Source organism: Trematomus bernacchii, unplaced genomic scaffold (genome assembly GCF_902827165.1).
Source record: "Trematomus bernacchii unplaced genomic scaffold, fTreBer1.1, whole genome shotgun sequence".
NCBI lineage: Eukaryota > Metazoa > Chordata > Actinopteri > Perciformes > Nototheniidae > Trematomus > Trematomus bernacchii.
In genome coordinates, this window is record NW_022987776.1 from 611474 (window position 1) to 628272 (window position 16799).

The window sequence follows — 16799 nt, forward strand, 5'->3', positions numbered from 1 at the left end:
GGTAAAAACTCAAGAAATTGTGTTTATCTAGGATGGCACAGTGGTGGTATGAATAAGGCTTTCTGTCAAACACCTTGATAGCTCTCTTGTACAGCAGTTCTATGGGTTTCAGGTTTGTGGCACAAGCAAACGACCAGTTTGTAAAACAATATTCAATGTGGGATAGAATCATACAGTGGAGGTATGACTTTGCAGCATTGACAGTTAAGAAAGGTCTGATTTGTTTAACATTTTGCAAGTTGAATTTAACAGTATTGGATACTTTCTTAATATGTTTCTTAAAAGTCAAGTTCGAGTCCAGTATGACTCAAAGATACTTGAAGTGGGGGACCAGTTCTATTTCTGCTCCGTTTAAAAACACATTGGATCCTTCGATTTTGACTGGTCGTTTACTGAACATCATGCATACTGTTTTTTTGCATTTAACTGTAAGCAAATGTTGTTCAGCCAGTGTTGAACCTTGTCCAATGCATTTGAGAGACTGGATGTGATTATTTCAGTATTTTTCCCCTGTACAAAGATGACCGCATCATCGGCATACATTTGTACATTCAAATCAGGACATACATTAGGCAAGTCATTAATGTACAGAGAAAACAGTAATGGTCCAAGAATGGAACCTTGTGGAACCCCAACAGGGTTCACAAGGTAGGGGGATTTGGTACCGTTGACCAAAACACACTGTTTTCTGTTCGATAAGTAAGACTCAACCCACTGTATTGAATCTGCCGAAACATTTAAATACGTCAGCTTTGTAAGGAGCACTTGGTGGTCAACAGTGTCAAAAGCCTTCCTGAGATCAAGGAAGACAGCACCTACATATGGGCTCGTGTCCAACATAGATTTAACCTTTTCCACAAAGACACAGTTAGCTGTCGGAGTGGAGTGGTGAGCACGAAAACCAAACTGCATTGGGTGGAGTGGAGCGAAGCCTTTATCTAAATGTTTGGTGATTAGTTTTGACACCCATTTCTCAGCTACCTTAGAGACACAGGGGAGGATGCTGATTGGTCTGTAGTTGGACATCATTGCCTTATCCCCAGATTTAAAAATCGGTGTCACCGTGGCCACCTTCCAGGATGATGGAACTTCACTCGTGCTGATAGATTGATTTACTAGCATACTAATTGGTTTTATTAGACCGTCAATATTTGTCTTTATAAAGTTGGTGTCTAAATCATCTGCATCCCTAGCCTTAAAACCTTTTAACCCTAAGAATCTAAGATTATATTTTTTACCTCCACCTCTGTGATTTCCTCCAGGTCAAAAACGGGGTGTGTATCCACAGTCGGGCTATGGGAGACCTCAGATGGCGGGAAGAGCTTTGTGATTTCCAGAGCACTATTTTTCAAGCTCTGCTTTAATAGTTGGTCTCTGGATTTCCTTAAATTCCTGCACTGTAGATTTGGGAAGATGATGTTCCTTCCTGTCCCTAAGGCACCCTTTCCTTGAGAAGGAAGACACTGTATCATTAATTTTAGATATAAATAGATTACTGTTTTCACCAATGTCTTCAGAGGACAGAGTGTCCCCCCAATTCATCATTTTCACTGCCTCCATAAAACGTTGTTGCAGGTTTTTCGGGATGAAGCGTGAACCCAAGGCAGGGGTTTTAGGTGTGGCCATGAACCTTTTTTTTGTGAGTTTCCTGGCAAAAAGAACAAGAGTATGGTCAGAAAGACCAGTCAGGAAGTTGTAGGTTTTAACTATTCTGTCAGCTTTGTAAATAATAAATCTATCATAGTCTTGGAGGTTTTGGTTATTCTAGTCGGTTGATCCATTAGTTGTATTAAGTTTTGTTTATCCGTGATCCGTTTTAAGCTTTTTCTATTTTGTTTGTCATTCCAGTTGATATTAAAGTCTCCTACAATAATTAGCTCTTTGTTGGAGTCACAGGAATTCAGCAGGAGTTTTACCTGGTCATAGAAATCCACCTTAGCGGTGGGTTGTCGATACAGGCAAATCATGGTGAGGGACATTTCCTCAGATAGTGTGATTTCCACACCAACACAATCAAACTCAATATTAGCTGGGAGTGCAATCTCCCTACAAGTAAAGGTATTCCTCACATAAAGCAACACACCCCCTCCTTTTCCCTTCAGTCTGTCCTTCCTAAACACATTATATCCTGACATAGATACAATAGTGGATGGTGACGAATGTTTTAGCCAAGATTCAGATATTCCCAAACAGTCAATATTGGACTCAAGGAGGAGATGTTCTAGTTGTTCATGTTTATTGCAGATGCTGCGGAAATGTAAATGTCCACTGAATAGTCGCTTCGGCTTGCACCGAGGATCCCACACTGTTTTTGCTTGATTCACTGTTTGAAACATTTTTGTGAAACGGTGTTTTTTAAATACAGGATTTCTAGGCTTTACCTCGGTGCCGTTGTTGATAGTGGAGCAGTCAAAGCTAGCTGGTGGTTTATGGATCTCTGCCGCTAGGCTGCTAGCCATCGGCGCGGTCCTGCAGTCCTTCGATGCTGTGGATGTTGGTCCTGCTGCTAGGCCAGCAGCCGTCAGCGCGAGACCACAAAGACCCGCCGGCAGAGCTAGCTGTCCAGCTAGCCGGCCTCTTCTGAAGCCAGTCTGGTGGTGTCCGGTGGTGTCCGGTGGTGTCCAGTGGTGTCCGGTGGTGTCCGGTGGTGTCCGGTGTTGTCCGGTGGTGTCCGGTGGTGTCCGGTGGTGCGAGAATCTCAGCTGCTAGGCCGCTAGCCCTCGGTGCGGATCCGTAGTTCTCCGATGGTGTGGGTAGAGGTCCTGCTGCTAGGCCGGCAGCCGTCGGCGCGAGACCGCAGAGACCCGCCGGTGGTGCTAGCTGCTCAGCTAGCCAGCCTCTTCGGAAGCCGACTGATGGCGTGTGGAGCTCAGCGGCTGGGCCGCCAGCCATCAGGTTGATGGAAATGGCGCCAGGACCCAGACACAGGTGGATATCTCCCGAGAGCAAGAGACACAACAGAGCCAATAGCCCAATATTCTCCTCTTTTCGTTTTAAACCCTTTTTTTTGTTTGAGGGAGTCAGCCAGGAGTGCCAGATGAATGAACTGTAGATAATATGCCGACTATGGCCGAAGTGCTTGATATTCAACGATGTTGCTGGTGCAGATAATGATGTATCCTCAACATGTTGTTTTACCATGGAGGCAAGATGAGTGGTGTAGCTACACAGAGGTTTGACATTTAGGACAATCATGCAGAGATAGATTGCTGCCACTGCGCCAGAACTGCCTGCCGCCATCTTGGGAAATGGGCGCATCATGTGTCGGCGACTCCAGGAGGTGGGAATCGCTGGCAAGGCTCTGGACTTTTTCCACTCGTACCTCACCGGAAGACAGTAATATGTACGTCTTGGGAAAAGCACCTCCGACACACACTATGTCACCTCTGGTGTACCCCAAGGGTCAGTCATTGGGCCACTGCTCTTTTTAATTTACATGTTGACCCTGGGACAAATACTGAGGAGCCATAACATCAGCTTCCACACATATGCCGATGACACACAGATTTATTTCCAAACTGCCCCGGATAAACATCTGGCACTTTCAATGGCCACTCCATTCCCCTCTCCCCACTTGTAACGAGCCTAGGTGTGAAACTGGACTCATCCCTTTCATTCCAAGCACACATTCAGACCCCCTTTACACAGGAACGAAACGGGTTGTATCTGCATAGTTTCTCTTGCGTATAGCCCTTTCATTTACACGAGGCCGTAACAAAACGATAGAAACGGACCCCGCAAACGATAACGGGTCCCAAGGTGGATAGATCTGCAACCGGGACACTCTGGGGGGTCAAACGGCTCTGTGTAATCGCCTCTATACGATCATTTCTCGATAGATGAAGCCATAGCCCCGCCTCTCCCCACCTCTGCTGCTCACTGCTGTAGCATGGTCAGTAGCTACTGCTACTGACCATGCTACAGATGTTAGTGCAAAATCTACAGCTCCTCTACCACAACCATCAGCAACAAGTGGACATGGAGAACTACATGAACTACATGTTGCTAAATCCACCGCGGGACAGAAACAGAAGGGCAACCATGGCAACCATGCTCCGGGGTCTTCTTCGCTGCTTTTGGTGTGTTTTCTGGCGGCAGCAGCGCCACTTACAGGCCTGGCATATGTACTACAGCGTTTCCAGCGGGTCGAGCGGTCTCGTGTGAACAGACCATAGCCGTGGGAAGTAGGGGTGCTGGAGGTGCTGCAGCACCCCCTGTTGGCGAATGGTGTACTTTTTTGCGGGTTACTATTATGTTCATGTTACTGTTGAAATCTCTCCCCACTTTTGGCCGCACCCCCTAAGTCAAATGACTTCCCGCGGCTATGCCATAGACCAGGGGTCGGCAACCTTTTTGATATGAAGTGCAATTAAAAAAAAAAAAAATTATCAGCGTGCCAACGATCGAGAATTATCAACGGGGGGGGGGGGGGGGTGTTGAGGATGTTGAGGAGCTTGACGCTCGTGATCTATCAACAGGAGGGCGGGGGGGCCTCGCTGCGGGGAAGCAGTGTGTGGACCTGTCAGCGCAACTTACATGATACCGAATTTAACAAACACATTTAAATAATTGGTTTAAACGGCATAATAATAAGGACGATCGTCCGTTCTGTGATTCTCCAGAACACACATGTTATGATATTAGGGTCATGCAGAGTGAGATGAGATCGCTGTCCCTTTAAGAGAGAGAGAGAGGGGTGTGGCGTGTGCGTGTGAGTATGTTTCTGGAAGTGAAACGAGGCAGCAGAAAAACAGAGGTCTGTGATGTATTTTGTGAAACAGAAGAACAGCTAAATAAATGCAACGGCCTCTCAAGAAGAGCTCGCCTCTCTCCAGTCATTTAAGCTAAAGTGGGTTATTGAACCTGAAGCTCGTTGCTTCTGCCCTCCTCGACTACGGTCTGGGAGCCGACAGGAAAGTTCAACACACAGATGGCCAGTCCGCCCCTTTGTAGCATATTATTTCAATGAGAGATGAGCAGATCGCCACTGGGCTTTCAACTAAAGACACACACAGCCACGCAAAAACTGCGACATTTGTACATACGTGCGTAAACGCAAACGTTCCCGTGTAAAGGCACCCAAAGACGGTCTGCCAAGCCTCATACTACCACCTGAGGAACATCTCCAAAATGCGACACTCCCTCACCAAACCGGATGCAGAAAAACCAACCTGGTCTCACCAGAATGCGTGAGTCCACCACGACTCCTTAACACCGCATTGCGTGGTGGAGTCACGAACTTTGCTACATTTACGTGTCTGCACCACGCAAACAACCCCAATGTAAAGTGAATGAGGCTCCTTTGTCGTGGTGCACACACGCATTTCTACAACGTCCAGCAGTGAGCTTTTATTCTATAAAACGTTTTTAAAATCTACTTTATAGCTTGTAGTAACTCACAGGAGGCTTCTTTTATTTTATTTGTATTCATAATCATTTTTATTTTTCGTCAGAATGTATTATGGTTCATTATTTACCAATGTTTGTTCTCAAAAAACAATGTATTGTGTGTAATACAACTGTGATTTTTATTAAATTAGTTCGTTTTTAAGGAAGGCCAGAGCTTCAGCTGTGTCAAAGAGATTGTTCCCTTTAGTTAACGTTATTTAAAAGATAATTATATTCCTATTTGATTAAGTCCCCTTTATTGTATTACGGACCCAAAGAGCTGAGCGTCCATTCCCATTGGATAACAGAGCATTTTACACCCGGAAGTAAGTATTCTCCTTACTGTCCATTGATTTTATTTACAGTGATATCTGCACTACTCATCAACTCAAAAACACCAGATTATCCTTGTTAATTACACAACATTGATTGGTTTAAATTGTGTACAATGCTTTTGTATTTTCCCCTTTCGATTCGGAGAAACAAATATTTGTTCGTAGTGTGTGGATGGCAGAAGGCACTACACTACCCAGAATCCTCAGCTATAGGACTACACCATGTGCTTAGAACGTGTCCTACCCCCCCTTAGGTCACAGGCTCCTCCAACAGTGCAACACAATAAAACAGATAGGCTACACAGAACAAATAGTGCAAGTAAATACAAAAAGAAAAATAGTAAAATAGTAAAAAGTGAAATAGTGCAATAAGAGTCTATATACAAGTGATTGGAATATGATATATTAGATAAATAATTTCTAAGTAGCAGCCAGATGAATGTTATGGATGTTGTTTCTAAGTTCAGGTGTTTAATAGTCTTATGGCCTGTGGGATGAAACTGTCCCTGAGTCTGGTGGTTTTAGTCCGGATGCTGCGGTACCGCCTGCCAGACGGCAGCAGACAGAACAGTTTGTGGGGTGATGGGGGTCTTTTATAATCCTGAGGGCTTTCTTTAAGGTTAACCTGGTATTTTTACTCCACTACATTTATTTTAGTTACTTTACAGATTTGGATTAATGATGTGAAATATAAACAACCCTTAAATCAGACTTTAGTTACACCGGAGTAAAATTCAGTGAATTCAGCCAACAATCAGGCGAGATATTTGGTAGTGGGTGCTTGAGAAGACTAAATATGTATCTGCAGATCCCTAAAGCATATTCATTACTCGTTATTCTCTACTAATAGTTCATTAAAAACTGTATATAATGGCTATTTTGCACATCCCTTTCAAGATTTCAAGATTTTCTAAGGTTTATTGACATATCATATACACAACTACGGTGTAGTTATGCAATGAATGAAACACTTGGGTCACAGGTTCATCAACAGTGCATCACAAGACATCTATCGATATCTGTGTACCTCCACCATTAAACATATTCTGCACATTTCTTATACTATCTACATACATCTTATAAGAGTATAATTAATATGTATAATATCAGTTAAAATAAGTGCTTCAACATAGTTAACATTGAAGGAAAGTTGATTGTCAAGTTCCAAAACAAACCATGCAATATATTAGACGTTAAGTACTTTGTCAGGCTTAATATCTGTAGATACCCCCAAAGCTTTTTTCTTATTTAAAAGACGACCTTAACCTAAAGTATTCTTTAATGTTTAAATAAAGCCTTATAAGTTTGTCTGTTTTGCACATCCTCCTATCAGGCACTAAACTGTTTTATTGTAGAGATCACTTACAGTATCTTCTTGATATTTTCTATTCTATATTATTTATATCATTGACCTTCCACTTTCCCACTATATTAAGAGTATGTACTCTTAATATTGAAATGTTTTCATCAAATATAACACATTCAAAAGTGCTTTACAAAAATGAAAGACATTAAGAAAAAGGCATTTTAAAACAGTCAATAAAAAGCAACCCAATCTACCTGCATTGCATTACTCTAAACGTGTAATAACGTGCTTTAACCAGTAGGAGGTGCGGGTTAAAAAGCTGTCAAGTTTACAGTGTTAACAAAATAAAATATACTGCTGTTTCTGGTTTAGTTTACGACGGATATATTCTGTTATTGTTTTGATATTTGTAACACAAAAGCGATGTAAAAAACCCACAGCAACACAGAAAATATGGTCTTAACATGACCCAGCGGTCTAGTAGTTAATAAAAAACAATAATATCAAAACAAATTATTACTACTAACTTTATTGTGAAATTAAAATAGAACGGTAAAAGAATAGTTTCCGGTCCATTCTGAGGCCCGATCTCTGTAGATAAATAAAGAACTACGACAGATGTGTAATGTTTAATGCAGTCAAACCATTCATTACAATGCATTCATGTGATGACTTTCAAAGAGTAAAGCAAGCACTGCTGAATAAAGTATGATTTGATCTTTGACGAAACGTTTTTTTCATTGGAATGCAGTTGGAGGTCAACCAATCACAGAGCTTGAGGCAAAGCGGAACAATAGCTGAGGATTCTGGGTAGTGTAGTGTCTTCTACCATCCACACACTCCGAAAACATATTTGTTTCTCCGAATCGAAAGGGGAAAATACAAAAGCATTGTACACAATTTAAACCAATCAATGTTGTGTAATTAACAAGGATAATCTGGTGTTTTTGAGTTGATGAGTAGTGCAGATATCACTGTAAATAAAATCAATGGACAGTAAGGAGAATACTTACTTCCGGTGTAAAATGCTCTGTTATCCAATGGGAATGGACGCTCAGCTCTTTGGGTCCGTAATACAATAAAGGGTACTTAATCAAATAGGAATATAATTATCTTTTAAATAACGTTAACTAAAGGGAACAATCTCTTTGACACAGCTGAAGCTCTGGCCTTCCTTAAAAACTAACTCATTTAATAAAAATCACAGTTGTATTACTTACAATACATTGTTTTTTGAGAACAAACATTGGTGAATAATGCACCATAATACATTCTGACGAAAAATAAAAATGATTATGAATACAAATAAAATAAAAGAAGCCTCCTGTGAGTTACTACAAGCTATAAAGTAGATTTTAAAAACGTATTATAGAATAAAAGCTCACTGCTGGACGTTGTAGAAATGCGTGTGTGCACCACGACAAAGGAGCCTCATTCACTTTACATTGGCGTTGTTTGCGTGGTGCAGACACGTAAATGTAACAAAGTTCGTGACTCCACCACGCAATGCAGTGTTAAGGAGTCGTGGTGGAGTCACGTATTCTGGTGAGATCAGGTTGAGAAAAACTGCTCCATGCCTTCATCACCTCCCATATTGACTACTGCAATTATCTGCTTGCAGGCATTCCAGCAAAAAACACTCAGAGACTACAAAATGTACGAAACTGTGCCGCCCGGATACTCACAAAAACACGCAAATTAGAGCACATCACCCCCATCCTTCACTCACTCCACTGGCTCCGTGTAACACACCGGATCAACTACAAAGTCCTCATAATGGTCTTCAACGCCATCAACCACACTGGCCCCACCTACCTACAGGAAATGCTAACCAGAAAACATTCCCATACCTCACGCACACTCAGGTCAGACAGCTCCAATCTCCTGGCTGTTCCGTGAACAAAACTGGTCAGCATGGGAAACCGTACTTTCTCCTCCCTGGGTCCACGTCTGTGGAATCAGCTTCCAGAGAACATACGGACCTCGGCATCACTCTCAGTTTTTAGGAAATGCCTCAAGAACCACCTGTTCCACACTGCATTTTACTGACTGTCCTTTATTTTAATTTAATTTATTTAATTTGTTTAACCTTTTATGCTCTTAACCTTTGATTTGTATTTGTTATATTACCATATTTTATTCAATATGCTCCTTTAGATATCTTTTTATTTTATTATTTTCTCCTTATAGCTTTGTGAAGCACCTTGAGATGACGTTCTCTTTAAAGAGTGCTATATAAATCAAATGTATTGAGCTGTGACATGGAGAAGAGTGATGGACAGGTGGAGATCTCACCTCTGAGCTTTGGTCTGGCTGTCATGTTCCCCAGAGCTTTTAGAGGGGGGGGCTTCCTCCTCTCTGTCCTCACACTGATCCATAGCAGAGCCCCCACCTTCACACAAACACAACAACATGCTCATTCATTACCACAAGCTTTACATCACAGGTAGCTCCTCCTCTCAGATATTCAGGAACCTTGTTGGAGCCTCAACAGGACCGGACCAGCCCAGAATGTTCCCCACTGCCCCAGAACCACACAGAAACTCAGTGTGTTGACCCCTAAATATGTGTTAGTGTGTCACAGTGTATCACAGCACACACAAACAGTAACTTCAATGTACATCCACAGGTAATTTACAGCCCAGCCCCCCACAAGATATCCCACACAACTGAACTGCGCTCATTCAACAAAACTTCTTTGTTAGGTTTAGAAAAAATATAATTGTTTGGCTTAAAATATGTACGTTAATTACATGAAAGCAGTTACGGACTTTAATTAAAATTAGGTCTTTTGTGAACTGATAAGAAATGTGTTTTTGATATATCATTGAAAATATGAAAAATAAGTTCCCTCATAACTAACTTACAATGCAGTTCAAATCTATGGGAAGAATATTTTTATTTCTTTATTTTTTTGAAATCTCCCATTTACTTTTCATGCAAATGTTTTGTATAGCCCAACATATATATCAAAACATGTACTGTTATATATTTTTTCGAATTTGGGCGATCTAGTCCCAGATGTATAATCTAAAATTAAAAAAAAAGATTTGACATTTTCAAGGCTCTTCAGTGAAACCAGGTCAGTGTTGGAAGACGGGCCCTTCACACTCCTTCCCTTATTCAGAGTATTAAGAGTTAGACAGAAAAACAGTCACGACTTGTTAGAGCGGGTTCTGACTTGCCCTGCAAGTGATGATGACGAGAACTCAGATAACAATCAGAGTGCAACTCATTCTACCTGAAACACTGACAACAGTACATGGAGATCTTTCGAAACTCATTCTGCTTTCACTCAGACAGAAACCCTACACAATATTTCAGACAGATGTTTAGAGTCAGCATCAAGAAACATGTGTCCTGTTCAGTGTTGGGCAAGTTAAATGTAATACAGTATATTGTAGTGATCACTAATTTACTCATGTTACATAATTCACTCATGGAACTACGGGTTGGGGGTATTGTTTCCGCACGGACACATATGTTGACTGTACCTACTGTGTGCCCTCATTTCTCTTCTTCCCTTCTCTTCCTGGTCTTCAAGCCAGCAACATGTGCTTTTCTGCTGCTCAATGAAGTAAACTTTGCACCTTCGATGCACCGCCTCCGACTCTCATCTCTCGGCACTACACTGGTGACCCTGACGTAAGTCTCGCAGAAGTTTCCGAGACAGGACCGAACATGGCTAGAAACGCTGTTTTTCGCAAACTGCCGGAGATTTTTGGAGGCGTCCGTGGCTGCCACGTACACACAGATTGAGTCTCGATGCGCCCTCCGCAGAATGGCTGGGGACGTCGCTCGCCATTCCCACATCGTTTCGGCACTGGAAGACAGCAAGCCTTCCGACTACATGGAGACAATACACGACCTGCTAGGTACGGAAGAGCCTGATTTTTTTTTCATGGAGCTGTTTCTCCAGGACATGCGGCTGCATGTCCAGGCTGCGCTCGCTAACACAGCTAGCGTGGAGCCCCGCGCTTTTGCTGAAGAAGCTGACCGGTTCTTCCTGGCCGCCCAACGATTTACCCCTGAGGTGCTGGCCACTACACGCAGCGGCACCTTCCCTGGTAGAGGCACGCCGCCTAGCAGAGGCTCCGGGGCCGACGACATCGACTGACGGCTACCGGCTTACAGCTAGCGGCCGTCGACACCGGCTTACAGCTAACAGCTAACCACGACAGCTAACGGCTAGCAGCTACAGACGGCTAACAGCTAGCAGCTAACGACGACAGCTAATGGCTAGCAGCTACTAACAGCTAACGGCTAACGATGACAGCTAGCGGCTAGCAGCTAACGACGACTGACAACTAACAGCTAGCAGCTAACGGCTGACTGCTTCCATATGTTAACATCTGACTGTTAACTCTTTTTGGTGGTGCCGGAGAGGAGGTTCGACCAAGCCTGGTTGACCTTGTGTGGATCCTCTCACAATTTCGCCCACCTGTTTTTGATCGTGGACAGGACGACCCTTTTGAGCTTTTTCCGGTGCCTGAGAGGAGGTTTGACCAGCCGGTCGACCTCGTGTGGACACTCTCGCTTTTTCACCACCTCGACTGCGGTTTCGGACGTCGCCCACATTTTCATCGGCGCCTGCGTGGCGCACTTCTGGACCCCGTCTCGCCTCGACAGTTTCGGACGTCGCCCTTGCTTTCATTGGCCCATGGGTGGCGCGCTTCGGGACCCTGTCTGGTCTCTTCCTTCGCCTCTGCAGCAGCTTCGGACGTCGCCCACGCCTTCATCGGCCCGTGGGTGGCGCACTCCCGGACCCTGCCTGGCCTCTCCTCTAACCACGGCTCATGGTTCGCCTCGACGGCGGCTTCGGACGTAAATGAGAACTGTGCCGTAGAGGTGTTTCTAGGACTTCTAAACTAACTATTACAGCTGTTTATAAGGTATTAAATAGAAAGTCATGACAGAGATAAGGAGGAGAAAAGGCTTAAGGAAGTAGGCAGGGAATACAGAATGTCGAAATCATCTGTTCTCTCGCGATGTCGAACCAGCAGATGAGAAGGGCGGTCCCACTATCTGCACAGCGGGAGAGAACAAGAAAAGTATAAATCGAATCGAAAAGTACAGCCCGGCCTCTTTTCCTACGCTGCAGCTCCCTGGAGACATCACCGGCTTTGTCTCTTCCTTACCTATGCTTGTTCTTTAACCACGTTACTTAATTAAAGTACCCATTTGAACCTTTTCAGAGACTCCATTAGTCTCATTATTTTAAGTTTCTTTCCTGGGAGCGAGAAGATCACGATTTATCAACAGTACCTACTGTATACCTACTGTGTGCCCTCCTTTCTCTTCTTCCCTTCTCTTCCCGGTCTTCAAGCCAGCAACATGTGCTTTTCTGCTGCTCAATAAAGTAAACTTTGCACCTTCGATGCACCGCCTCCGACTCTCATCTCTCGGCACTACAATATATTACTTATTACTGTCTCTTTTAAGTAATAAGTTACATTAGAATATTACTGTCTCTGAAATGTAATGAGTTACACTACTTTTATATTACTTTTGAGTTACTTTCACCAAAATAACCGCAAAAGAATGGCTAGGTATTTTAAATGCTAAAATGTAGTTTAGTGCAGCTCATTATACATCCAGTGAAGGGCAATGTGGTATAGCATAAAAACTGTGTAGGCCAGGGGTCACCAACCTTTTTTAGGGTGAGGGCTACTTTAAAAAAATAAAACAAGTCGGGGGCTACTTTTACTCCTTTTTTTTGTTTTTTGCAGTGTATATATTTAGCACATTATTTAGGACATATATCCACTGCGCCACACGCCTCCCACTTTCTTAACAAGAGAACATAATCGAGGGGTGATCAATAACTTTTTCGTTTTTTAGTCCTTAAACTTCCATGTGTGGACACTCAATCAAAACCACCTGAAAGCGAGAGGGATTCTGCACATAATAGGCCTCGTGAGTACAAGTAGCTTACTTCTGGGTCTCTGTGTTTCATTCAAGCTCTGCTCTGTGTGTGTGGCACGAGCCATTTTGTGTGCGTGCGCGAGCGAGAGAGAGAGCTCGCGCACCGGTGGGTATCTACCGGAGATCGTTGTGGTTAGCATCTGGTGCTAGCTAGCCAAGCTAACGGATATAAGGAGCTTTTTCAACAACAAGGTGGAGGGAGAACTCTCTCCTGTCAGACTGAGAGTCTCAGATAACCTCAGCTCAGGTGAAGTAAAGGACTCTCTCATTGTTTAGATAGTTAACTTTAGTCTAGTTATCTCAGTGGGTCTCAAACGGTTTTGGTGAGTGATTTGTAAAATATCTATAAAGAAATAGAAAATCTGTTTACAGTTCTGTTTCATATGGGTGTTGAGAGATGTATCCATAGATCTCTTCGTTTTACTCTCAAAGTGCACCAGATTGATGCTTTTAACTTCAATATTTAAAAAAAAATCTTCCCGGGGGAGCATGCCCCCGGACCCCCCTAGAGGAGGTGAGGACCCTCCTATAGGAGGTGAGGTCCAATCCCCACTTGTAAAAATAGCACTTTACCCCTGCTTACACCTATATGCCGTGAGCTGATTATCGAGCCTTCATTGTAACAGTCGCGGGTACACTGTGTGTGCGTGTGGGGAATGTTGCAGTAGAACATTCAACTGTAGCGCTAGTGCATTAATGGGAAACCCTTAAAGGGCCCATGTCATGGCCATTTCCACTGATCATAATTACATTGTTGAGGTATACTAAAATAGATTTATACTGTGCAATTTTCCAAACTCACATTGGTTTCGCATACAGCATCTCTGTCAAGCATGTGTATTCAGTAGTATTCACTCTCTCCACTAAACGACTCGTTGGAGCTCTTGCCCCCCCCTCCCTGTGAGCCTAGTGTGCTCCGATTGGTCAGCTCGGCCACTCTGTTCTGATTAGTCAACCACCAGAGAGGCTCCGCCCGCTTTTTTCGGGGAACATCAGTGTAATAATGGCGTCGGTACAGCTGATATTTTATACGCTAACTAACCGAACTGAACCTACAACTGTTGTTATAGAAGAGTGTGACGGCCCCAGGGCCTTTGTGCAGGTGTGTTGCAGGGCTTACGGTGGGGTGGAGCTGAAGAGGGTAATCAGCGCGATCACGGACACCTCCGTAGCCGGTGCTATTAATCCCAGCGGCCCGGAATCTCTCTCCAAAGCGGCTGCAGAAGGACGAACTCGGCGATTCTCTCCCCGACCACCTATCTCTGCATTTACCACAATAAATGTGCCGTGGTTTTGTAAACTCGTGTATGTCTCCTTGCCTTTCCGTTGTGGCCTACGAGCCGGTCATAACAAAGAGTAAGTTATTTTTACCTGTAATAAACTACTACTGTTTGATGAGAAATCAAATCATGGTTTGCTATATATGAATGATATGTTATAGGAGCAAATAATTCAGGGAAGAAAGGATAGGCCTACTAAGTATTTCCATTAAACTTTATTTTTAGAAATGTACAAAATGAACATAAATATACATATATACACGGTATATCATCCATTCCTCCTCGCATCTTGCCTGCGCACAGCCGGTGCCTTTTAGCACGAGGCCTCAGTAGTAGTAGAAGTCCCGTCCCCGTCATGGATTGTCCGCCAGGATCTGGCTGGACGAAATCAAATGCAAATCACAAAATATTAGAGAAACTTAGTTGTTTTAGATTCGTTAGTAGTAGTTGTGGTAGGAGTGTAATGAACAGCTTGCCTGCTAATATGCTAACCTAGCTTTGTTTACCTTGGTAGCTAACACGATATGAACGTTAGCTTGGAGGAAAGGCAACTATAATGCAGTGTAATAAAACTACTATGAACAAAGCTAGTGGTTCATATTAGGCTAGCAATAACGTGTTTATAATTGCAATCGTATACGGGTATTCTGCTACGTTCGGTCATACAATGTAACTTGCATGAATACATTGTTTTGCGCTAGCATACAGCTAGCCTCGTTAGCTATACATGCAGTATATGTACTGTCACAATGTACGGTAAATCACCCGGAGTATACTGTATGAGTATTCCGTGTGTGTGACTGCAGACATTCTCCTGCCATGACAAACATGTAAGGCCATCTGCTGACATTGTAGTTGATATATTTAAACGCTAGCAACGTAGCATCACAAAAATGTTTTTCCGACCAAACCTAGCTCTAGCTCCGTGTGTTAGATCGGTTGCATACACGCTACGCCAGCTATAATGTAATTACGTTTCGCGACTGACTGCACGGCAAATCACCCGGAGTATACTGTCAATAGGTATTTTGTGTGTGAATGCAGACATTCTCCTGCTATGAGATACATGTATGCAAGGCCATCTGCTGATATTAGAGTTGATATATGGAAACTCTAGCAACTTAGTTAGCACAGTTAGCACTGTGTCAATGGCTTAGCAGTCAAACACAGTTTACACATTTAAACAGTCTTGTTTGATAAATACACAAATAACAATGCAAACTTACAGGTTGTGTACCCGGATCTTCCCCTGCTCCAAACGGTCCAAACAAGCTGTGCATATCCGGCCTCAAACTGGGCAATGTTTTGGAAGCTTTCGTCTGTGAAATGCCGGTTCTTCGAACCTCTGGAGGAACACGCCGCTGCTGGTGTGGCCATAGCTCTTCGGGATTGGTCCATTTCGTTCCGGGTACCGCATGACATCAGGCGGTACCCGGAAGAATCAAATGGGCAGTGACGTATCTCCAACGAGGCGTTTTGGGGAGGTATTTTCTGTGTTAGAGTTTTACTCGCTACAGGGTGTACTTTGAGGGTTTTGACTCTGCACACCGTTTACATGCATAAAAACCTTCATAACACACAAGGGGACGGGTAATAACCGGAAAAGCATGACATGGGACCTTTAATGTTTGAGCACCCTCTATGAAACGTCAAGCTACCCCACAGCACCCCCTAGAGAAAATCTCTGGCGCCGCCACTGCTGACACACCCTGCATTTCTCTCTGATGAAGAGAACTCAGAGAACAATCAGACTGCAACTCATTCTACCTGAAACACTGACAACAGTACATGGAGATCTTTCTAAACCCATTCTGCTTTCACTCAGAGAGAAACCCTACACAATATTTCAGACAGATGTTTAGAATCAGCATCAAGAAACATGTGTCCTGTCCAGGTAAACAGTGACTCTGTCCAGGTAAACAGTGACTCTGTCCAGGTAAACAGTGACTCTGAAACAGATTCCTGTGGGAGGATTCTCACCTGCTGAACGCTCTTCAGGTCCACTCACAGACTCTCTTCAGGTCCACTCACAGACGCTCTTCAGGTCCACTCACAGACTCTCTTCAGGTCCACTCACAGACTCTCTTCAGGTCCACTCACAGACTCTCTTCAGGTCTACTCACAGACTCTCTTCAGGTCCACTCACAGACTCTCTTCAGGTCCACTCACAGACTCTCTTCAGGTCCACTCACAGACGCTCTTCAGGTCCACTCACAGACTCTCTTCAGGTCCACTCACAGACTCTCTTCAGGTCCACTCACAGACTCTCTTCAGGTCTACTCACAGACTCTCTTCAGGTCTACTCACAGACTCTCTTCAGGTCTACTCACAGACTCTCTTCAGGTCCACTCACAGACGCTCTTCAGGTCTACTCACAGAAACACTGCTCATCGCTTCCTCTTCAGTCCTGAGTCTGTCTGCATTTCCGCTATCTATCTTTTACGGAACAGTTTAAACACCAACTTTCGCAAATATGACTTCTGTGAAAGAGGAACTCTGTACTTCCCCTATTAGCTGCAGAGGAAATGAGGGGGGGGGGGGGGGGGGTTGAAGTGCCTCAGTAGT

The 16799-nt window shown here is 43.7% G+C and overlaps 1 protein-coding gene across 1 annotated transcript in view; it reads right to left on the minus strand.

The window, feature by feature from the left end:
• LOC117497141 (NACHT, LRR and PYD domains-containing protein 12-like) overlaps window positions 1-16580 on the minus strand; it is a 35698-nt gene extending 19118 nt beyond the window's left edge. Inside the window, exons 1-2 of the mRNA XM_034149050.1 lie at window positions 16565-16580; window positions 9325-9421 (exon numbers count right to left, since the gene is read on the minus strand). Of these exons, the coding sequence (XP_034004941.1) occupies window positions 9325-9349 (25 nt within the window). The 5' untranslated portion in view covers window positions 9350-9421; window positions 16565-16580. The remainder of the gene's footprint in view (window positions 1-9324; window positions 9422-16564) is intronic.
• Window positions 16581-16799: the final 219 nt, after the last annotated feature.